Consider the following 25,263-nt stretch of genomic DNA (forward strand, 5'->3'; position numbering starts at 1 on the left):
TGTCTGTGAGAGGCTACTGGGCTTGGGTCAGGATTTTTGCATGTACGTCTCTATGTGAATAATGGGGAATCAGAAGAATTCAGGCTTGAATTGTACAAGCTCCTATACACCTATATCTATAATTTATTTTCATTATGGACCCCTTTAAGGCCTTTTTGAATGCCTCTGTAATGTGTTAACTTGTTCTCATGTGTAGTCTTCATGTTTCTAGAGTCACTTTCCAGAGTGGATTTCCCCAAATAGAATCATATCCAATTCTCTTTCAAAGTGAATGGCAAGGTCTAATTATTGGCACTCTGCACTGAGCTTTCTGTAAGCCTTCACTTTCGGAATTAGAACTCAATCAGCAGGCAGAATAAAAACTGACTATGACTCTGACCTGGTATATTAAATGCTAGGGGGAACTACTCCAAACATGTGATTGAATAACAGGCCGACTTACCTAGTAAACATGACATCAACTCTGTGCTGATGAGAGCTAGGAACTGACGAAACAGATCATTCTCCCTCTGATCTCTCTCTCTCCCCCTCCCTCTTTCACTTTTTCTGTCGACAGCAGCAAGAGAACAAGATTCACTTTCTTCGAGAAGTAACAGGATGACCTATCACAATGGAAGCACTTTTCACCCAATCACATTTTTCCTCATTGGAATCCCAGGTCTGGAAGAGGTCCACGGCTGGATCTCCCTGCCTTTCTGCTTTATTTATATAGTGGCTTTACTGGGCAATGTCACAATTCTGCTGGTCATCAAGATGGACCAGACCCTCAGGGAGCCCATGTTCTACTTCCTGGCCATCCTTTCAACAATTGATTTGGCCCTTTCCACAACCTCAGTACCCCGTATGCTGGGTATCTTCTGGTTTAATGCTCATGAGATAAACTTTGGAGCTTGTGTGGCCCAGATGTTCCTGATCCACTCTTTCACTGGCATAGAGGCTGGGGTTCTGGTGGCGATGGCCTTTGACCGTTATGTGGCGATTTGTGCTCCACTCCACTACACAGCCATCCTGACATCCCGGGTACTCATGAGCATCACTTTGTACTTTGTAATTTTAACAGTCTTGCTTACACTTCCCATGATCTATCTCATCTACCGCCTACCTTTTTGCCAGACTCATGTAATAATACCTCATTCCTACTGTGAGCACATGGGAATTGCAAAACTGTCCTGTGGAAACATCCGTGTCAATGGTATTTATGGGCTCTTTGTGGTCTCTGTTTTTCTCCTGAACCCAGTCCCTATTGGCATCTCCTATGTGTATATACTCCGGGCTGTTTTCCGTCTGCCATCCCAAGATGCACGGCTAAAAGCCCTAGGCACATGTGGCTCCCATATTGCTGTCTTGTGTGTTTTCTATATCCCCTCACTCTTCTCTTTCCTCAGCCACCGATTTGGACACAACATACCCCACTATATTCACATTCTTGTTGCCAACCTCTATTTGGTTATCCCACCATCGCTCAACCCCATCATTTATGGTGTGAGGACCAAACAAATACGGGAGCGAGTACTCCATGTGTTATTAAAAAATAAAATACCTACCATATTGTTTTAATAAGGATTTTGATCTCTCTAGGAAAATTGGTGTGTTCTTATCTTAAGAAGTATTCCTTGGTCCTGACCTATTGCTGCCAGATTGCAACACAAGTTGGTTTGTTCCTGACTGCTGACTAATGAATTTTAGAACTTGTGGAAACTCACTGGAACTTTAGTTCAAAGGTTAATGGGCTGTCCTGAAAAGGACTTTTGTGACCCCTATTTGTATGTTATCATGCATTGTCCTTGATAACATGAAATTGCTTCTCTTCTGGAGATGATTTACTATACTGTGTCTGTGTGTTTATTGCTCTGTAATTAGAGAAATGTGGTGTAATTAGAGAAATGTTGTTTCCTGTGTCCACTCATTCACTCATTCATTCATTCATGTTTTACTCAATTTGTACTCATTTGAGTTTATTGTATGTCTTCAATGATTCTTATCACTGAGGATAAATCAATGAACCCAACTAACAGGAACATCTATTCTTATGGAGCTTGTGTCCTGCTGTACCCTTAAAAAAAGCCAGGCTCATAGTTTCAATAAAAATTATTACCAACACTGTATCCTGAAGTGGAAAGGTCTGCCAAACATGTAACACTCAGTGTAATGATAAGCCAAAACAAACATAAAATTTAAATACAATTTCTCACTAATGTCATCAATGCCATTTAGGTGATTTTCTCTTTGCACTCAAGCTCATAATGTAAATGTGGTCTTGAGGTGTATTATGTATAGCATTGCTGTCTATGTGGTGCATGCTGGATTTCTTCTTATCACTTTATTGTCTTGTTTTCTCAATCTACACTTGACCCTGAAATAGTTCATCCTCAAATCCAAGACCTCTCTTCCTAAGCCCATGATCTATCCCTAATGCCTTCACTGACTTTAACGTACAAATTATCAGATACATCTAAGAACAGTTAAATTTTTTATGTGACCAAGGACTTTTGATTGATTCAATAATAAGATTTTCCCAAGACCAAACAATAAGCTTTTGCATCATCAAACTTGTTACATTACTATTTTCAAAGAATCATTTTCTTTTTCAGTCTCAACAAATAAAACTAAAGTAAAAATATAATAAATATCTTTGTTTCTACAATGCACACATTAATGACTTTTAACATTGCACTCATCTCAGAGATAAAGCTTAATAAATATGTATACAGAATTAAAGCTGAAATCATCTTTAACACTGTTTCAATACAGCTTCTCTGCTATTTTTCCAGAGGCAAAATTTATCATGTGTTTTTCTGACATCACAGTACATAAATTTTTAGCTTTACAAGCAATCATACTATTTTAGTTATTAATTCATTTAGATTAAAATATTTGTTTTATAACATTGATTTTGTTTACCTATCTATTGATTAATAGGTATTCATATTAATTTCCAATTAGAAATATGCTGCATATTCTTTTGTTTATTTCTATGAACAATTTTTAGATCATTTATCCAGGGTCTATAATTTAATATATAATTGTTGGTCAGCAGGACTGTTAGTAATTAGAACATAATTCTGCTTTCCTGACCTTTGTTTTTGATCACTTTTTTAAGTTTCACATCTTCAAATATTCCTTTTTTTCTAACTTTAATGCTTCCCTAATTTAACTTTGTTTCCTAACATTAACTGCTGAAGTGTTTTCTTTCTAATCACACTAAATTCTAGCTTTACTACTTTACTACTCTGAACAAAACAAAAAATTCAGGCTTATTTGCTTTTCTCTGTCATGCGACTTTTAGGAATTGCAATTTCAGTGAATTAGCAAAGTGCATCTAACTCCTTGGAACTCCTTTCCTGACCTCCTGGCAGTGCTGTCTCCAGTCTAGCATTTGATCTCAGGAGTAAAGCCAGAGTGAGAATCAGAAGGCTTGGCTGGTTGATAAAATAATACTGCACTTAACATGGATATTCATCAATTTCTTCAAATGGGAGATTTTTAATTCTCTCTATAGAAGTAATCTCCATTCATTTTTCCATATAACTTTGCCATAGGTTCTGTTGTTCCTGTTCCAAATTGGAAGAAGTGGTGGCAGTACAGAACAAAGTGGCTCGAATTCACGCAGGATCACAATAAGCCTGTGATTGTCTGCTGCACCAAATAAATGAGAACATGAAAAAGAGATACTATCACACATCATGTGTCAGATTGCAGCTTCAAGCAAAACCATGAAGATTCATTGATTCTGAGGATACCAACTCCTCAACCTCCCAGCTATTTCTGAAGATTACAAACCAAAGACTTTTTTTATGGTTAGAGAGACCCACTTGCTGAAATGGAAGGTAGGCTTGAGGTGCCTTGGAAGGCACTCAGAACAATCAGTGCCTACCACAATACATGTATTTTTGAGTGTGTATCAAGTTATAAGCTCATGTGTAAGTGAAGACTCTACAGTATGCTTCTGGAAACTTTAACAGGCTTGTTGAAACATGATACAGGCTCAATATCTCAAAACTGAAAATGTAGGCAGCATCAAGGGACTTCCCTGGTGGCTCAGTGGTAAAGAATCTACCTACCAAGCAAGAAAGGCGAATTTGATCCCTGGTTCAGAAAGATCCCCTGGAGGAGATAACCCATTCCAGTATTATTGCCTGGGAAATCTCATGGACAGAGGAGCCTGGTAGGCTACAGTCCATGGGGTCACCAAGAATCAGACAGGAGTTAATGACTGAACAGCACCACCATTATAATATACTGAATAATAGCACAGATTTTGGAATCAGACATTTGGGGTCAAATTTTACCTTTGCTGTTCCTAAAATATTCCATAGTTCAAGTTTTCCATCTGTATAAGCAAATGAGCATAGTATCTATATCATAGGGCTATTGCAAAGACTGAAAAGATGAACAAAATAAAATGCACTTTGAAGATACCTCTTAGGCTTCCCTCACAGTTCAGTTGGTAAAGAATCTGCCTGCAATGCAGGAGACCCCAGTCTGATTCCTGGGTTGGGAAGATCCCCTGGAGAAGGGAAAGGCTACCCTCTCCAGTATTCTGGCCTGAAGAATTCCATGGACTAAGTTCATGGGGTCTCAAAGAGTTTGACACGACTGAGTGACTTTCAATTTCACTTATTTAATAACACATTAAGTAAAAGCAAACCTAGCTGGGACAATGGGATAAAGGCTCCGATAAGAAGGTCTCACGGGAAAAAAAAAAAAAAGTGAAAATGTGGTTGTGTATCTTTAAGACATTTTAGGTTAAAAACAAAAATAAAACAAACAAAAACTAATCTTAGTTAACTTACTTAAACATTAACAGGAGTTTTGTCTCACCCTAGGACAAAGTGCAAATGTTGGTTTGAGTACCCTGTCACCAAGACGTTGGTCTGATATTTTTTGATACCAGGGAATAAGTTTCTTACAATATTTCAAGGCTGACATTCTTTGACTCATCTTTGTTCTCAGGCTTGCTCTTGGCTTGGTTCTAAGACATCTAACAAGCAACTCCTCAGGAATAGATGCTTCTTTATTTCCAAACATCAGAAAAAGTGTTATGACCTTGCCTAAACTTTCTCAGTTTATGTTCTAAAATTCACTCTAACTGAACTTAATCAGTTACATGCACAGGATCTCTAAGAAAATGCCATGCTCAAATGTATATATTGGAAATATTGGGAGATAGGGAAGTATGGAGTTATACTAAAGATAAAAACAGAGGTAGGTACTATTTTATCCCAATCTTGAACAATACTGCCTCAAGTTGAGGGCTCTGAAAAAATTCAATCTGTTTTATAATTTGGTTTTATGGGGCTTCTCCTGATTGCTTCTTCATCATTTTCAAGGCATTGCAACAATACCCTTCTCTATTTCCTATAGACAATGACAGAAAGTAACTTTTTTATTCCTATTAAATTTTGTTATTCCAGACAGTATTGTGATGCACAAAATGCCTTCAGTATATCCTTAACAACCTGAAGCCTTCTAGGTTGTTTTCAAGCCACATTTTCAGTGTCTTAATCAGGAGGAGTTAACCTAGTGCATGTTATTTCTGAAGCAGTGATAAAATTAGCAGGTTGCTTCTGTGGAAATGATGTAGAAATAGAAGTTAATGAAGGATTGAAATATACCACTATAAACAACCCCAATCATAACAATCTAGAATGAGCCACAAAGAAATGGAATGGCCTTGGGAAAATAGCAATATCAATGAAAATCTATGCAGGTTTAACATTATCTTTCTTTTTGGGCTCCTTCGAGTACAGAGGTATGTGACCAGACTACGTCTGCTCTTGGGCAGGCAGCTGAGAATGCCTCTGTCTTTGTTTGTGATAATATATTTTGCTTAAATTTGTTTCTGTCTTTTGGACAGGACAGTGGGTATGATGTTGGAATCTTCTCTGTGTCAGTAATGATGAATGAATCTTTAGAGAATTTTCACATTTTCTAATTATGGAAGTTTTGTGACCATTTATGCCTATGACTTTATTTTCTCACCTGCCTATCTCCTTTTGGGTTGTGTCTGCATTTTCACATGTGTATCCTTGATTATTCATGTGTCCCTCTTCAGACAAGGACTTCATAAAGTGTATGGGAAATACTAAATTATTCCATACTTCATGCTATGTTTTATAGTTCTGCCATGGATTTGATGCTAAAACTTCTGTGTTAAAAAATAGGATTAAAACTGTATAAAGATTATGCACATTCTTTAAAACTGGTCCATTCAAATGAGATTGACTTGATTTACAATTTAAAAGAGAAACAAACAAACAGATAAGTCCTTCCATATAGGAAACCTTTCCATTTTCACTGTGTATTGAAGCACTTAGCTAATCATTTTTATAACCAGTTCTTATTAAATCTCTTTTTTCCCCCTGCTTCTAGGAGTAGCAACTTCTACTCTGTGATTTGGAAGGATGTTTTTATCACAATAGGAGCATTTTTCACCCAACCACGTTTTTCCTCATTGAAATCCCAGGTCTAGAAGAGGTCCATGGCTGGATCTCCCTGCCTTTTTGCTCTGTATACCTTGTGACTTTACTGAGCAATGTCAAAATTCTGCTGATCATCAAGATGAACCAGACAATCTGGAAGCCCATGTTCTACTTTCTGGTCATCCTTTCAACAATTGATTTGGCCCTTTTGACAACCTCAGGGCCCCATATGCTGGGTATCTTATGGCTTAATGCTCATGAGATCAGTTTTGGAGCTTGTGTGGCTTAGATGTTCTCTATCCATGCTTTCACTGGCATAGAGGCTCAAGTCCTGGTGGTGATGGCCTTTGACTGCTATGTGACAATTTGCACTCCACTCCACCACATAACCATCTTGACATCCCAGGTGTTTATGGGCATCACTTTGTACATTATAATGTGTCCAAATCTGCTTACACTTCCCGTGATCTATGTCATCTATTGATTATGCTTTTGCCAGTTTCATATAATAGTACCTCAAACCTACTGTGAACACATGGGCACTGCAAAACTATCCTGTGGCGATTTCCAGTTCAGTTCAGTTCAGTCGCTGTCAAGTCCAACTCTTTGCGACCCCATGGACTGCAGCATGTTGGACTTCCCTGTTCATCACCAGCTCCTGGAGCCTATACAAACTCATGTCCATTGAGTCAGTAATACCATCCAACCATCTTATCCTCTGTCATCACCGTCTTCTCCTGCCTTCAATCTTTCCCAGTATCAGGGTCTTTTCAAATGAATCAGTTCTTCACATAAGGTGTCCAAAGTATTGGAGTTTCAGTTTCAGCATCAGTCCTTGCAATGAATACTCATGATTGATCTCCTTTACAATGGACTGGTTTGATCTCCTTGCTGTCCAAGGGACTCTCAAGGGTCCTCTCCAACACCACAGTTCAGAAACATCAATTCTTTGGCGCTCAACTTTCTTGATAGTTCAGCTCTCATATCCATACATGACTGGAAGAACCATACTGGAAAAACCATAGCTTTGACTAGACAGACCTTTGTTGACAAAGTAATGTCTCTGGTTTTTAATAAGCTGTCTAGGTTGGTCATAATTTTTCTTTCAAGGAGCAAGTGTCCTTTAATTTCATGGTGGTTGTCACCATTTGTGGTGATTTTGGAGCCCCGAAAAATAAACTCTCTCACTGTTTCCACTGTTTCCCCACCTATTTGCCATGAAGTGATGGAACTGGATGCCATGATCTTAATTTTCTGAATGCTGAATTTTAAACCAACTTTTTCACTTTCCTCTTTCACCTTCATCAAGAGGCTCTTTAGTTCTACTTTGCTTTCTGCCGTAAGGGTGGTGTCATCTGCATATCTAAAGTTATTGATATTTCTCCCGGCAATCTTGAGTCCAGCTTGTGCTTCATCCAGCCCAGCATTTCTCATGATGCACCCTGCATATAAATTAAATAAGCAGGGTGACAAATTACAGCCTTGACACACTCCTTTCCTGATTTGGAACCAGTCTGTTGTTCCATGTCCGATTCTAACTGTTGCTTCTTGAACTGCATACAGATTTCTCAGGAGGCAGGTCAGGTGGTCTGGTATTCCCATGTCTTGAATTTTCCACAGTTTGTTGTGATCCACACAGTGGGCTTTGGCATACTTAATAAAACAGAAGTAGATGTTTTTTCTGGAATTCTCTTGCTTTTTTGATGTTCCAACAGATGTTTGCAATTTGATCCCTGGTTTCTCTGCCTTTTCTAAATCCAGCTTGAGTGTCTTAAAGTTCTTGGTTCACATAATGTTGAAGCCTGACTTGGAGAATTTTGAGCATTACTTTGCTAGCATGTGAGATGAGTGCAATTGTGCGGTAGTTTGAACATTCTATGGCAATGCTTTTCTTTGGGATTGGAATGAAAACTGAACTTTCCCAGTCCTGTGGCCACTGCTGAGTTTTCCAAATTTGCTGACATATTGAGTGCAGCACTTTAACAACATCATCTTTTACAATTTGTAATAGCTCACCTGGAATTCCATCACCTCCACTAGCTTTGTTCATAGTGATGCTTTCTAAGGCCCACTTGACTTCACATTCCAGGATGTCTCTAGGTGAGTGAGCACACCATGGTGATTATCTGGGTTGGGAAGATCTTTTTTGTATAGTTCTTTGTATTCTTGTCATCTCTTCTTAATATCTTCTGCTTCTGTTATGTCCATACCATTTCTGTTCTTTATTGAGCCCATCTTTGCATGAAATGTCCTCTTGGTATCTCTAATTTTCTTGAAGAGATCTCTAGTTATTCCCATTCTATTGTTCTCCTCTATTTCTTTGCACTGATCACTAAGGAAGGCTTTCTTATCTCTCCTTCCTATTCTTTGAATCCCTGCATTCTTTTTTATTTGTAAGGCCTCCTCAGACAACCATTTTGCCTTTTTGCATTTCTTTTTCTTGTGGATGTCTTGATCACTGCCTACTCTACAATGTCACGAACATTTGTCCATAGTTCTTCAGGCACTCTGTCTATCAGATCTAATCCCTTGAATCTATTTGTCACTTCCACTCTATAATCATAAGGGATTTTATTTAGGTCCTATCTGAATGGTCTAGAGGTTTTCCCTATTTTCTTTAAGTCTGAATTAGGCAATAAGGCATTCATGATCTGAGTCACAGTCAGCTCCCAGTCTTGTTTTTTCTGACTGTATAGAGCTTCTCCATCTTCTGCTGCAAAGAATATAATCAATTTGATTTTGGTATTGACCATCTGGTGATGTCTATATGTATTTTCTCTTTTGTTGCTGGAAGAGGTTGTTTGCTATGACCAGTGTGTTCTCTTGGCAAAACTTTGTTAGCCTTTGCCCTGCTTCATTTTGTACTCCAAGGCCAAACTTGGCTGTTAATCCAGGTATCTCTTGACTTTCTACTTTTGCATTCCAGTCACCTATGACATCATTTTTTTGTGTGTTAGTTCAAGAAGGTCTTGTAGGTCTTCGTAGAACTGTTCAACTTTCAGTTTCTTCAGCATTAGTGGTTGGGACACAGACTAGGATTACTGCGAAATTTAATGATTTGCCTTGGAAACAAACAGAGATCATTCTGTCCTTTTCAAGACTGCACCCAAGTACTGAATTTTGAATTCTTTTGTTGATTATGAGGGCTACTCCATTTCTTCTAAGGGATTCTTGCCCATAGTAGTAGATATAATGGTCATCTGAATTAAGTTTGCCCATTCCAATCCATGTTAGTTCACTGATTCCTAAAATGTCATTGTTCACTCTTGCCATCTCCTGCTTGACCACTTTCAAATTACCATGATTCATGGACCTAATATTCCAGGTTCCTATGCAATATTTTTATTTATAGCATTCGACTTTACTCCCACCATCAGTCACATTTACACCTGGGTGTTGTTTTCACTTTGGCTCCATCTCCTCATTCTTTCTGGAGTTATGTCTCCACTATTCTCCAGTAGGCTATCGGGCACCACCAACCCGGGGAGTTGATCTTTCAGTGTCATATCTTTTTGCCTTTCCATACTGTTCATGGGGTTCAGAAGGCAAGAATACTGAAGTGGTTTGCCACTCCCTTCTCCTGTGGATCACATTTTGTCAGAAGTCTACACTGTGGCCCGTCCATCTTGGGTGGCCCTATGTGCTTGGATCATAGTTTCACTGAGCTAGATAAGGCTATGATCCATGTGATCAGTTTGATTCATTTTCTGTGATTGTGTTTTTCATTCTGTCTGCCCTCTGAAGGATAAGGATAAGAGGCTTATGGAAGCTTCCTGATGGGAGAGACTGATTGTAGAGGAAACTGGGTCTTGCTCTGATAGGCAGGGCCATGCTCAATAAATCTTTACTTGCTATCTCTTAGTAATACATTAAGTAAAAGTAGTCCTAACTGGAACAATGGAAAAAAGACCTCAGAGAAAATGTATATGACCTTACCTAATGTTTCTCGGCTTTTGTTCTGAAATTAACCCTTACTAAACTTATCAGTTACATGCCCATGATTTCTAAGAAATTGCCATATTTGAATACATGTATATGAAAGTATTTTAGAATATATATATATACATTTGTAGGCATACACACACACACACACACACACACACTCAAGTATGCACATGCATATACACATATTTGTTTGCACTTCAGATGATATATGAAGTTTTATATTTCCAGAGACTTAAGTTTAAGATGGGTATGATATAACTGAAAGACAAGAATCAAAAGAAACATTTAACTTCATTCTTTGTAGCCTGTGTTTTATATCTTAAACCTGATCATGCTCTTTCTTAAGTATTATCTAAGACATCTGCTTAAATCTAAAGAGATGCAACTTTTGCACTCAAATACATTCCAGTCAGAATAAGAACTATGTGTACATCTGACTCAGCACTAATGGAAAAATGTTACAATAAACGAGAACTTTCACCAAATGTTACAGACTGGTGGCATAAGAGATTCCTCAGTATAGTTTACATAGGTCCAGTGTTTACAAAGGTGGTGCTGTGAGCTAAATTTTATTTTAATTAACCACATAAAATATGCCAGGAATTATACTGAGTGCCTGATATCTACTACTTAATTTATCTTCAAAATGCCTTATGCTCTTGGTCCAATTATCATCCTTAATTTTCCAGTTGAGGAAACTGAGGCATAGAGATAATTAGTAAATCACTCATGGTAATATAGCCATACATGGGGAGTCCAGTATTTGAATTGAGTCAGATAAATCCCAGGGTTGGGTATTTTGACCACTCATCTCTATGGCCTCTGTGACATACATATGAATGACTGTAAAAGGAGAACAATCATGGACAGAGGATAGTGGGTCCAAAGACCCCTAAAGCTAAGCATTCAATGAACTGAGATACCTGGTCAGTGAAGGGAGACAGGGAGAGCTAAGGCTGAAAGTGGAGTCTCCAATGCTAGCTTATTATGTTTGAACTTAGAATATGAATTAAGTGCCATTTTGTCTAGAAAACAGCAACCCATAGAATTTGACTATAGAATCTTCCCTAGAGGAACATGAGTATTTCTCTCTATGGCATATACAAATGATAATATCTGTGTTTTTGTTCCACATTCATAACTTTCTATAAATCCCTAACCATGTTACTTTCTCTTGGGTTTCTCTTTTTCTAAATCCTAGTCTGAGGGTTTTGTCAGCAATCTCAGAGGAGTTAGTCTCAGAGCGCGATTTATAAGAGAAAACTGAACTAACTCATTTTTTCCAAACCTATAAGCAGCCACAACCTTAATATAAAACTTCTCTCTCTAGACTGTATAAAAAAAAACAGACATAGAATTTTACTGTTTGATATTTATCATGTGTCTCTCTTTCCATGGAAAAATGAAGCATCACACATGAATTTTCTTTTTATTTAGGTGTGTACTGAACTCAAATTAAGAGGCATGATCCGTCCAGTGTGGCTGAGAACTACTACTTTGATACGATATGCTTGATGCAGTAATCCATTTCAGGTGGGAAATCTGGCAACTTTTAAATAGAGATTGGGTATCTTTAAAAATATCTAAAAGATCAAAGGCATTTCAAATCTACTTACAAGAATGGTTATTTAGTTGGTTGATAAAGTAAAATTTCTGCTCTGGAATAGGTTAATAGGGATTGAATGGAATGCATTTATGAAGCAGGATGAAAGTCTGAGGTGAACAGTGGCATGTTACTGAGCATTTATTTACAGAGGTGAACCCAAAGTAGGCATCACAATATCTAGAAGATTTGCTCTTCACCTGCACCCTGACAGGGGTCACTGGCAATTACCTAGAAGTTTCAGTTAAAACAAAAACAAAAACACACACACACATAAAGGAGCATTGCAAAATACACCTGTTCTCTATCTCTCCATCTCTCTTTTTTTCTTTCTCTCACAAACTTCAAAATGTATACATTTATTTTATTCATTCAACCTGATATATTTCCCATGGAAATATGGAGTTATACTAAGGTTAAAAACAGGAGTCTATGCTACTTTATCCTGACCTTGAAGCACTCTGCCTCAAGTTGGGAAACCAGAGAAAGTTTCTTAGCTTCATTATTTGAGTTTATGGTGTTTCTCCTGTTTGCTTCTTAATCATTTTGAAGGCATTGCAAAAGTGCTCCTATTTCCTTTAGACAATGATGAAAAGAAATTCTCTCTTCTATTGGATTTTTTTGTTCCACATTTTTTGTGATGTTCAAAAATACCTTCCGCAGACCCATAACGACCTGAAGCCTTTCAGGCTGTCCTCTACCCACACTTCCAATGTCTTAGCCAGGCAGAAGGAGTGAACGAGTACATGCCAGTTCTGAAGCAGTGATAAAATTATTAGGTTTTCTTAGAGGAGCTGCTGTAGAGTGAACAGTGAATGCAGAATTTGTCACATACCACTAGAAACCAACATATTCATAACAATCGAAAACGAACCACTATTAAATGAAATGACTGAGAAAATAGAGACATCAATGAAAATCTACAGAAGTTTATTATCTTTTTATTATTATCTTTCTTTCAGGGATCTTTCAAGTACAGAGGTATGTGTCCACTTAAGTCTGCTCTTGGGCAGGTATCTCAGAATATCTGTATTTTTTTTTCTTATGATAATATGTATCTGATATCTTGCTTCTGTCATTTTACAGAAAATTATGTTTGCTCTTGGAATTTTCTGTATGTCAAAATGATAAATAAATCTTTAGAGAAATTCTGCCTTTTCTAATTGTGGAAGTGTTGTATGCATTCATGCCTATGACTACTTGCTCACCTGTCTATCTCTTTTTGGGTTATGTCTGCATTCTCATATGTGTATCCTTGGTTTTCCATGTGTCCTTCTTCAGAATGGGATTTCAAAAAATATATAGAGAATATTAAATTATTCCATACTTCATGCTATGGTTTATGTTTTCTTTTCTGCCCAGGGCTTGATGATAAACTTTAGATGATTAAAAAATAGGATTAAATGTTTATAAGGATTACATATTTTGAGACTGGACCAAACAAGCATGGCTTGATTTAGAATATGAAAAAGAATTAATAGATCTTACAAAGCAAAATTTTTCATTTTGCATTATATCGAAACACTAAGCTAATCATTTTCATAACCAGTTCTTAAGAAATTTCTTTTTTTCTTCCTCCTTCTAGGAGTGACAACTTCTTCTACTCTGTGACTTAGAAGGATGTTTTATCACAATAGGAGCATTTTTCACCCAACCACATTTTTCCTCATTGGAATCCCAGGTCTGGAAGAGGTCCACGGCTGGATCTCCCTGCCTTTCTGCTCTGTTTACTTTGTGGCTTTACTGGGCAATGTCACGATTCTGCTGGTCATCAAGACAGAGAAGACCCTCTGGGAGCCCATGTTCTACTTCCTGGCCATCCTTTCAACGATTGATTTGGCCCTTTCAACAACCTCAGTACCACGTATGCTGGGTATCTTCTGGTTTGATGCTCATGAGATTAATTTTGGAGCTTGTGTGGCCCAGATGTTCCTGATCCATACTTTGACCGGCATGGAAGCTGAAGTCTTACTGGCCATGGCCTTTGACCGTTATGTGGCGATCTGTGCTCCACTCCACTACACGACCATTTTGACCTCCCGGGTGCTCAAGGGCATCAGCATGTGCATTGTAATTCGTCCAGTTCTGCTTACACTTCCCATGATCTATCTCATCTATCGCCTACCATTTTGCCAGGCTTATATAATACCTCATTCCTACTGTGAACACATGGGAATTGCAAAACTGTCCTGTGGAAATATCCGAATTAATGGTATCTATGGACTTTTTGTTGTTTCCTTCTTTGTCCTAAACCTAGTCCTTATTGGCATCTCCTATGTTTATATTCTCTGGGCTGTCTTCTGTCTCCCATCCCAAGATGCACGACTAAAAGCCCTAAGCACATGTGGGTCCCATATTGGGGTCATCTGTGTTTTCTATATCCCCTCAGTCTTCTCTTTCCTGACCCACCGATTTGGACACAAAATACCTCGCTATATTCATATTCTTGTTGCCAACCTCTATTTGGTTATCCCACCCTCACTCAACCCCATCATTTATGGTGTAAAGACCAAACAGATATGGGAGCCTGTGCTCCGTGCCTTTATTAAAAAATAAGACACTTATCACATTTTTTTATTAAGGATTTGATCTCTCAAGGAAGATATGTGTATTCTTGCTTTAACAAATATCTCCTGGCCCTGACCTATTGCTGTCAGATTGCAACACAAGTTGATTTATTCCTAACTGCTGACTAATGGGTTCTAGGACTTGTGGAAATTTTATTGGCGCTTCAGTTCAAAGGTTAATAGGCTGTCTTGAAAGGAAGCTGTTGTGGTCTCTATTTGTATGTCATCATACTTTGTTCTTGATAGCATGAAACTACTTCTCTTCTAGGCAAAGAATGTATTATATGGTGTGTTTTTAACTCTTTAATTAGAGAAATGTGGTACTGGCCCTTTGACCCTATAGCCTGTGTCCATTCACTCACTCACTCATTCATGTATTCATTTTTTTTATTCTCCTAATTTACATTCATTTTGTGTTTATTGTATGTATTGAATCATTCTTTTCATTGTTGTTGTTCAGTCACCAAGTTGTGTCCGACTCTTTGAGACCCTATAGACGGCAGCATGCCAGGCCTCCTTGTCCCTCACTATCTCCCAGAGTTTGCCCAAGTTTATGGCCACTGAATCTGTGATTCTTATCATTAAGGATGATAAATGAACCAAAATAAAATGAATGTCTGTTCTTACGGAGCTTGCATTCTCTTGTGCCCTTAAAAAGAGCCAAGTTCATGGGCTTTGGCAACCGATGAACTATGGAAGGAGAGAGGTGATCGCCAGGGGATGACTGACTCATATTGCACGTGGCCAGGACTGCTGATCGCCTATGCTCTGTTCAGTTCAAAATAAAATCATTACCAAGTAGCTGAAGTGGCAAGGTCTGCCAAATATGTAAAATTCACAGAATTGGTAGCCAAAACAAACATAAAATTTTAACACTCTTTCTCATTAATACCATCAGTGCCATTTCAGTGTGTTTCTCTCTATACTCAGACCCATAATATAAGGGTGGTATTGTACTTAAATTACATATAGCATTTCTATCTATGTGATAAATGCTGGTCTTTATCACTTCACTGCCTGTTCTCTCAGGTTACATTGTAGAATACTCCATCCTCAAGTCCAAGACTTCTCATCTTATACCCATGATCTGTTTCTACTGCCTTCCTGATTAACATTCAAGTTATCCAATCAATTGATGATTAGTCAATTTCTTCATGACCAAGGACTTTCAACTGATTCTACAATAAGATTTCCTTAGATCAAACAATGGGGTTTGGCAGCATCCAACTTGTCACATTATTTTCTATTGTTAACAAATTATTTTGTTTTTCAGATTTTAAAAAAATTAAAGTAAAAATGTAATAAATATATCTCTTCCTACAACTCATGAATTAATGAATTTTACCACTGCAATAATCTCAAAGATAATGCGTGCTTACGTTGAAATCATCTTTAACACTGTTCCAATAGATCTTCTCCCCTATTTTCCCAGAGACAAATTTTATCATGTTTTTTGACATTACAGTACATGAATTTTTTGCTTTACAACCAATCACAAAATTTTAGTTAGCTCACTCTAATTTAGTTAGAAACCTCATTATGTATTTCATTTAATAGCATTAATTTTATTTACATATTCCTCTATGAATAGATACTGATATTATTTTTTAACTAGAAATATACTGCCTATGCTTTCATTTTCTTCTTGGTACATTTTTAGATCATTTATTCAGGTTGTATAATTTAATGTAAAATTACTGGGTAGAAGGATTGTAATCAATTATAACATAATTCTGCTTTCTTGATCTTTGCTTTTGATCACTTTTACAAATTTCACATTTTCAATACATTCCTTTTTTTACATTTTTATGCTTTCTGATTTAACTTTCCTCAGTCAGTTCAGTCACTCAGTCGTGTCCAACTCTTTCCTCCTCCAGGGATGATAAACCTAGCATGTTAAAAAAAAAAAAAAAAGGACTAAATCTGTATAAGTATTACGTTCTTTACACTGGGCCATTTAAAATACTATGGCTTGATTTAGAATTTGAAAAAAAAAACAATAATATATTCTAAAAAAAGAAAAAAATTTCATTTCATATTATATTGAAGTGCTAAGTTAATCATTTTTTAAATAACCAATTCTTATTAAAATTTATTTTTTTCTTCCTCCTTCTAGTAGTGACAACTTTTCCTACTCTGTGATTTAGAAGGATGTTTTGTCACAATAGGAGCATTTTTCACCCAATCACAATTTCCTCATTAGAATCCCAGGTCTGGAAGAGGTCTATATCTGGATCTTCCTGCCTTTCTGCTCTGTTTACCTTGAGGCTTTACTGGGCAGTGTCACAATTCTGCTGGTCATCAATATGGGCCAGACTCTCTGGGAGCCCATGTTATACTTTCTGGTCATCCTTTCAACAATTGATTTGGCCCTTTCAACAAACCTCAGTACCCTGTATGCTGGGTATCTTCTGAGATTATCAACTTCATGAGATTAATTTTGGAGATTGTGTGGCCCAGATGTTCTGATCCATGCTTTCACTGGCATGAGGGCTGAAGTCCTGATGGCCATGGCCTTTGACTGTTATGTGGCAATCTCTGCTCCATTCCACTACATGACCATCTTGACATCCTGCGTGTTGCTGGGCATGAGTTTGTACACTTTAATTTGTCTAGTTCTGCTTACACTTCCCCTGATCTATCTCATCTACCGCCTACTCTTTTGCCAGGATAGTGTAATAATATTTCATTCCTACTGTGAGCACATGGGAATTGCAAAACTGTCCTGTGGAAACATTTATGTCAATGGTAATTACAGGCTCTTTGTGGTCTCTCTTTTTCTCCTGCACCTAGTCCTTGTTGGCATCTCCTATACTTACATGCTCCGTGCTGTTTTCCATCTGCCATCTCAAAATGTTTGGCTAAAAGCCCTAAGCATGTGCAGCTCCCATGTTGCTGGCCTCTGTGTTTTCTATCTTCCCCCAGTCTTCTCCTTCCTCACCCACCAATTTGGACAAAACATACCCTGCTATATTCACATTCTTGTTGCCAACCTCTATTTGGTTATCCCACCCTTACTTGATCCCAATATTTATGGTGTGAGGACCAAACAGGCATGAAAACGAGTGCTCCATTCCTTTATTAAAATATAAGGACTATTACTATGTTCATTAAGAAGCATTTTGACCCAGAAAAAAAACCTGTGTGTGAACTCTCCAGAAAGATGGTGTGTCTAAATTTAGTGCTATCAAATTCCATGCTGGGGATCTGATTTTGGCTCATTAATGATTCTATACTTTGAATGATCCTTAAAATATTTCAAGTTCAAGTACTTATTCCTATTGTGGAAGTAAGAACTGTTTGCATGACTTCACTCTGAGTGTAGATAATATGTGCAACTGACCTCTCCTAGCATAATGTTTCTTAATACTGTTTCCCCCCCAGTTTTCCCTCTCAGCTTAACAGAAGAAAGACAAGGAAACATATAACAAGAAACTTGTTCCCATAACATGGTTTTAAATATATTATTGATACTATTTATCTTAAATGTTAATTTTAATCAACATATGAGGTATTTAAGTTGAAATAACCTACTCAGAGACAACATGACTACCAGAGGCTTTTTTGTGTTTCTTAGAGTCCAAATTTATCACTTTAAATTCAATAATTTCTGGGGAATGGAATTGTGATTTTTAAATCATGTAAATGGTAGCACTGTGTATGACCTCAGAGACAGGTTTTTCACTTAATATTAAACTTAGAGATATATCTATGCTAATACAAATAAGACATAGTTATTTCCTTTAAAACTTACTAGAATCTTTCATTTGCATTTTATTTTTCCTCATCTTTTGATGACATGAATAGTACTTTAGTTACTTTTAATTTAGAATCAATGTGACATCTTTATGAATTGTTTTTGTGCATATTTGAAAACTTTCTAGTTTCTATATTTGGAATTGTTAGAGAGTAGGCTACAGATTAAAAAGTTTTGCTTTCTTGGATTATATTTCTTATTTATTGTAATTTCCTTCCCACCTCACCAATTTTTCTGCCTAGCTTCTTAAAAGTCTCATTGCATGAGTTGAGTGCACTTGATATTAACACTTTCCTATAAACCCTTTGTATTTACTACTTTATTTTTACATTAAATGTAGTCATTGCTGCTGCAGCTAAGTTACTTCAGTCGTGTCTGACTCTGTGCGACCCCGTAGACGGAAGCTCACCAGGCTCCCCTGTCCCTGGGATTCTCCAGGCAAGAACATTGGAGTGGGTTTCCATTTCCATCTCCAATGCATGAAAGTGAAAAGTGCAAGGGAAGTTGCTCAGTCGTGTCCGACTCTTAGCGACCCCATGGACTGCAGCCCACCAGGCTCCTCCGTCCATGGGATTTTCCACGCAAGGGTACTGGAGTGGGGTGCCACTGCCCTCTCCAAATGTAGTCATTACCGATTATATTACCTACAGCACAACCTTCAGTCACTTTCAAATCTAGGACTCTGCATAGCTTTATTATATACCATCATCCCAACATCTATTTTACTATTTGGATTTGTCCATGTGTGTTTATGTGTATGTATTAATTTTTACATTTTCTTCTAGTCTAACTGCAATTTGTTTTGGTGTAAAATGCAGACAAGAAAATTAAATACTCTCTTTTTCTATTCCTAACTTGTTTTATAACACAATTGCATTATTAAAATTACACAATTGAATTGTACTTAATCTTTCTTCATATTGAATTTCAATTTATACAAGAATATGATTTTCATTAATAGAGTAGGCTTGTCTGCCTGTCTTTACTTAGCATCACATGTTTTGATCACTACAGATTTGTAATATATTTGAATAACTTTCAGAGCTGATTATCCTTCTATCTTGCCCTCCTTTTATTCTTTATTATAATTTTTACAAAAAGTGTTGTCACTTTGCCATAGTTAACAATATCCTCATGGAATTTTGAGTTAACTTATTCTTGGGCTCACTTACACAATATATTCATTTCTTAAAATATCAACTAATAATTAAATATTCTCCACACTTAGATAAGCACAGATGATAAGATGATCCATGGTAATTTTGTACTGTGGCTACTTAGCTAAGCTAACATTCTATTTCCCAGAATCCTCTCCCCTACTACTTTTCAGTTTTGAGTTGGTTACATAAGAAATGCAGAAGCTGTGGGCACAAATGTGAAATGGTAGTCATTTTTTGTTCTGTAGTTCTACACTTTACGGGCAATGACAGGTAAACAGTGATACTAGAGGGTTCTAATTTCTCCTCACTTCCCCCAGCTCCATGTCCAGTTCTCCATTCTACCAACCCTGCTGACAAAGTTATTTCAAGTTCACCACTAGATACTTTACTGCAAGTACATAGCTGCAGTAGCCACAGGTTATAAACCATCTTTCATAAATTTCTCTATCTTCTTCCTTTACGATTCCATCCCAGAAGCTGAATGTACCTAGCTTTCTGCAAAAAGCAACCTAATGTTTAGGTTTCATGTTTACCTAATATGTTTAGCAAATTTGTTTTCAAAACTTTTCTAGCTCCTTCTACACTTGTATCAATCTGTGATAAATTCTTTACTTCTTATACTCATAGTAGTTCTGAATCCTAACTGACATAAGTATATATGCATGCATGTATGTGTGTGTGTGTGTGTGTGTGTGTGTGTGTATCAAGAGTAGTTCCTGGGTAAAAAGTTCTAAGAATACAAATTTAGGATTAGTTCCTTATTCAATTAAAGTCATTAAATCCCTGTTGGTAATGAGGACACTAGTGTTATAGGGGATGCAGGGACAAAATTGCTGTGTATATTATACCTCTAGACTTCCTTAACCAAGTGCTTAAAAAAGGCAAGGCTCTCAGTGTCCAAGTATTTCTGCTAAGGAAGATTTTGATAAGAATAAAGACAGTATAGATTTGGCTTTTGTGAAAAATAAGCTGGAGAACCTGAATAAAGGAAATAATGAGCTCAGGGTTTTAAATATCCAGCCCAAGGTCCAGGTAAGAAAATGGAAATCATTTTTGACTATCCTAAAATAATAAACATCTCTCACTAGTCCATTTATTGGGAAGAAGTAGAGTTCTAAGAATTGAAATGACATTATATGAATATACCCCAGTGAAGCAAATCCTGAGTTCTGCCAAGCCTCTTTTAGGATTTGAAGCAGCTCTTCTTTGTTTAAGGTTTATTGTCTCCCCTTGTCCAAAGAAAATGCGATACTCTCCCCTGACATAGCTGAATTAAAGTATCTTGCTTATCTATCCCATAAGCTATTCCCATCATTCTTTATTGTTTCTAGAATGATGCTCTCTAATGCAAATAAACTGTGGGCCACCTATGTACTTCAAGTTTTCTAATCTTCACTTCACAAAAGCTAAAGCAAAATGAAATTAATTTGGTAGACTATTTAATAAAACATCATATGGAACATTATTTAAATATAAATTCAACATAAAATATCAATTAAATACTTTACATCCTTTAAATATTCCAAGCAAATCTTCTTAATTCAGTACTTTACACTTAAAACCCAGATTGCTTCACTCACTAAATTTTCAATGACTAAAATAAAATGCAGCCTTAGAAAAACAAAGCAAAATATCATGTTGAACTGAAAATTTTTTTGTACTGCTTCAGACTTTAAATTAAAATGAACAAATATTAAAATTAAGTTCTTCTGTCGCATTTGTCAGATTTCAGATGTTCAATAATCATGTATGGCTGGTGTCTAACATAATTCTAGACCTATAACTGGACTCAATGACCGCAGACTTTAGGGAATAAAATATACTAACCAAAGGAATCGCAACATTTTGTCACTTTGTACAGATAGAAACCTGGGGAACATATGCCTTAGAATTTAGAATGAATTCTAAGATTATTCGATCTGAGTAGAAGGAAAGTGACATTTCAAGAGACTGAATTTTAAAATGAGGATGTTAAAATGAGATTCTAGATTCGATGTTTCCAGGAGTGGCTCTAAGACTTCATTTGGTTGGTTGACTAAAACCTGGACTCAATGATGTCCTGCAGCAAATGTAACTGAAATGCCAGTATTTCCTTGGAGAAGCTGCAAAAAGTGTTTCCAAAGACTTCAGGGAGCACAGAAATTTCAAGTGGATTTACCATGTAATTTCTGCTCAACCAGCCCCCATCTCTATTCTCAGAGGGCCTAGGAAACCTTATTTTCACTATGGCTGTGATATTCATGAGGAGAACCCAGGAAACCAGAAAAATATCCATTTTGACTAATTTCTGTAACCAGGAAAGATATCATAAATTTTTGCTGCCAAACTACTTTCTGAATTCAATCTTGAGACAATTCTAAAACACAAAGTCCATTGAACTAGAAGCTGTATCTCTTTGAGGAAAAATTCTGTTAAATTACTAAATACATACTGGTCTTCTTGAAAGGGACATGGGATCATTTATCATCAAGACTGCGGATTGGAAAGGGGACCAGCTAGAGTCTTGGTGAGGCCAGGGGAGGAGTGGACTGGACACTGGTCCTGAACTGATACTAATATCTGGAGAAGCAAAATGCCATTGTGGTTCACTATTCAGAGTAGGGGCACATGAAGGTCAGGGAATCAATGGAGTTTTGACTGGTGTCCATCTCATAGTGAACCACATGGTCTTGGAACCTCTCACAGAAAACAATAGCACATCCACAGATGCTGTGTTTTAGTAATGTCTGACTCGTTGCAACCCCATGGACTTCAGCCCACCAAGCTCCTCTGTCCATTGGATTGCCCAAGCAAGAATACTGGAGTTGGTTGCCATTTTCCTCTCTAGGAGATCTTCTCGACCTAGGGATCAAACCAGGTCTCCTGCATTGCAGGTGGCTTCTTTACTGTCTTGAGCCACAAGGGATGTCTCTACATTCAAAGATAAATTGCAGAAATTAGTTCTACCATTAAGAAATTTAAATGTTTACTCCTGCAACATCTCCATTGAACTTGTCTCTCAACTATATGAAAGACAGACTGATTTTGGGTAGAATCCATGGTGCTGGGGTTCAATCACATTACTATGCTGTCTCTGAGGAGGTTAAGAGTTCTCATGATTCCAGGAGAGAAGTATAGCTGGTTCACTTAGGCTCAGGTGCATATCACTGATTTTGAATAACTGGTATCCTTATCCCCAGAAAAGGGCAGAAATCTCTAGTGGATTTTTCTACTTAGCATAGGACCTGGCTTAAAACAGGGACTTCTGGACCCTTCAGTCTTTAATGAATGTTGCTCTAGAGAGTTTTATTTAGAGGCTTTCCTTTGGGGAGCATTGTATTAAGGATAAAAATTTCATTCTCTATTTGAGCATACACGAAAATGTAGAGATGAAGATAAACCCAGAGCACTTAATGTGCACAGTTTGATCAGTCTATCACACCTTTCCCCAACCCATAGATAGAATGACAGACAGGGGAAGAAAGGAGAAAAGACAGAAGGGCCACAAAAGGGGGAGAGCAGTGGGGCTGAGACTGAGTTCATGAGATGATGTTCAATATTTACATATAATAGAAAAAATATCACTTTATAACTAACCCCTGTTTGCATTTTCATCTTTTCAATCATTATAAGGTCAGGTGTCTCAACCTGATTCATATCAGAATGAAGTATAAAAAGAGAAAGAAATCCTTGATGTGTCTTCTCATATCCCAGTGCTAAAGTGGTTATAACTGAACCCTTGTGACTCAGTTGATAAAGAATCCGCCTTCAATGCAGGAGACCTGGGTTCGATCCTTGGGTTGGGAAGATCCCCTGGAGAAGGAAAAGGCTACCCACTTCAGTATTCTGGCCTGGAGAATTCTGTGGACTGTGTAGTCCATGGGGTCACAAAGAGTCAGACACAACTGAGTGACTTTCACCGACTCACTCACTCATTCATGTGTGTGTGTGTGTATATAAAAGAAACAGTAGAAATAGAGAAATAGTCTGGTGCATTTCTTTCTGATCATTGCTATGCACCAGGCAAATGAAGGATCAACCCCATATTCAAAGAGTATTGTGCTGTATAAACAGTTCCCAGCATGTATGGATACTAGAGGGGAAAAACAACAAACAAAAATTATGTCTCCAAAAGTCATAAGATTTTGCTAATGTATTTCCCTGTACACTTTTGGCTTTTGACACTACTTGGGTCCAGAGTTTTCAGGTCCTAGTTTCTTGGAAGGGCATGTATTGTATATCAGAAAACTAATGATTTCCTGAAATCGTAAAGAATTCCCCACATGAGTTAAAATTCTCGAGACAGGCAGTAAACCTTGGGTCTACTTCATAATTATCACCGTAACTTGAGACTTAAGACTCTTTCAGGAAACTAAATATTTAAGGTATATCTTTCTTTTTATCAAAAAATCTTACAGAGTACCTATATTTTGTTTATTACTTAGTTAAACAATAGAATACAAAAATCTCAATTAAAATAATTTCTGAATTGCACTTTAAGCTCATCATTCAAAAAAATTCCTTAAAATATGTATTTAAAATTCACTTAACTGATATGCCAGGTTCAGTGCTACATCTCTTCCTGTCTCTCCAAGACATATACTCTTTTTTTTTTTTCTATTTACCTAAAGCTACTTCTGACTTTCTGAATTACTTTTCTCTTACCTTTAAAAAAATTATTGTAAACCACTCTAGAACATATCTGTAAGAGATGGGAGATTCATTTTTGCTGTCATTTATTATTCCCCAGAATTTAGACTAATACAGATTCTCCTTAAACACACACACAAAAAATTCCTTAACAATAATTTGTGCAAAAACTACTTGCATTTATTTTACCATTTGCAAAAGTAAGTAAACTTTTACCACAGCATATATGTGTTTGTCTGTGAGTGCATATAGTTGGCCCTTGAACAACATGGGTTTCAACACTGTCACTTATTTCTGGAGAGTTTTCAATACATATGTGCTATAGTACTACACCACCTATGGTTAATTGAATTCACAGGTGCAGAACCAATGATATATATGGTTGACTACAGAGTTATATGTGGAATTTTGATTGCATGAGAGTCAGTGCCCCTAATGTATGCATCATTCAAGGGTCAAATACAGGTAGCTGTGTATACATACATATCTATCTACATAGAGTTATATAATTATATATGTGTGTATATATATATATATAGTTATACAATTATGTATTTTATATGTATGTGTGTGTGTGTGTATATATATACACACACACAAATCTTCAGCTAGCCATACCTCTCGATAAACCCATCATAAGTCAAAAATGCATTTAGTACATCTAACCTACCAAATATCATAGTTGGGGCTAGCCTACCTTAAACCTACTCAGCACACAGTTACATTAGCCTACAGTTGGACAAAATCATCTAAGACAAAGTGTTTTTTGTAACAACAAGTTGAACATCTTATGTAATTTATTGAATACTATACTGAAAGTGAAAAACAGAATGGTTGTGTGGGTACAGGATAGCTTTAAACACATAAGTTGCTTCTATTTATATATATATACACACATATTGAGAGAGAAAATTGGAAGATCTCACTGTTTACAACATCATATAACTTCTGCATAAACATCTGTTCAGTTATAAAGAAGATATTTGAGATTAAACAAGGAGTTACTTGATAAGAAACAATGTTTGGTTGCCACTCCTGTAACTTTTTCTGCCCAACAATGATTGGGTTTTTAGTCCTCCAGCCTCCTTTCTTAGCCCTCCATGCTCTTGGCAGAAAGCACACATTTTAAAGCTTTGGGGCATAATCAATTATGTGTCACAAAGAAGAAATTCTAGTAAAA

The 25,263-nt window shown here is 37.0% G+C and overlaps 2 protein-coding genes and 2 pseudogenes across 2 annotated transcripts; all 4 read left to right on the plus strand.

Moving 5' to 3' along the window:
* Positions 1 to 597: 597 nt before the first annotated feature.
* LOC136175792 (olfactory receptor 52J3-like) lies at positions 598 to 1,557 on the plus strand. The gene has a single exon (XM_065946010.1). The coding sequence runs from the start codon at positions 598 to 600 to the stop codon at positions 1,555 to 1,557; it is 960 nt and encodes a 319-aa protein (XP_065802082.1).
* A 4,091-nt stretch (positions 1,558 to 5,648) lies between these two features.
* LOC136175793 (olfactory receptor 52J3-like) lies at positions 5,649 to 12,708 on the plus strand (annotated as a pseudogene).
* An 882-nt stretch (positions 12,709 to 13,590) lies between these two features.
* LOC136174613 (olfactory receptor 52J3) lies at positions 13,591 to 14,526 on the plus strand. Its single transcript, XM_065944785.1, has one exon. It carries the CDS (start codon positions 13,591 to 13,593, stop codon positions 14,524 to 14,526), a length of 936 nt encoding a protein of 311 aa, XP_065800857.1.
* A 2,162-nt stretch (positions 14,527 to 16,688) lies between these two features.
* LOC136175794 (olfactory receptor 52J3-like) lies at positions 16,689 to 17,629 on the plus strand (annotated as a pseudogene).
* The last annotated feature ends 7,634 nt before the right edge of the window (positions 17,630 to 25,263 follow it).

This window comes from Muntiacus reevesi, chromosome 9, assembly GCF_963930625.1.
Source record: "Muntiacus reevesi chromosome 9, mMunRee1.1, whole genome shotgun sequence".
Taxonomy (NCBI): Eukaryota; Metazoa; Chordata; class Mammalia; order Artiodactyla; family Cervidae; genus Muntiacus; species Muntiacus reevesi.

Coding starts and splice junctions, on each gene's coding strand:
- LOC136175792 (XM_065946010.1), top strand. CDS start 598: ATGACCTATCACAATGGAAGCACTTTTCACCCAATCACATTTTTCCTC.
- LOC136174613 (XM_065944785.1), top strand. CDS start 13,591: ATGTTTTATCACAATAGGAGCATTTTTCACCCAACCACATTTTTCCTC.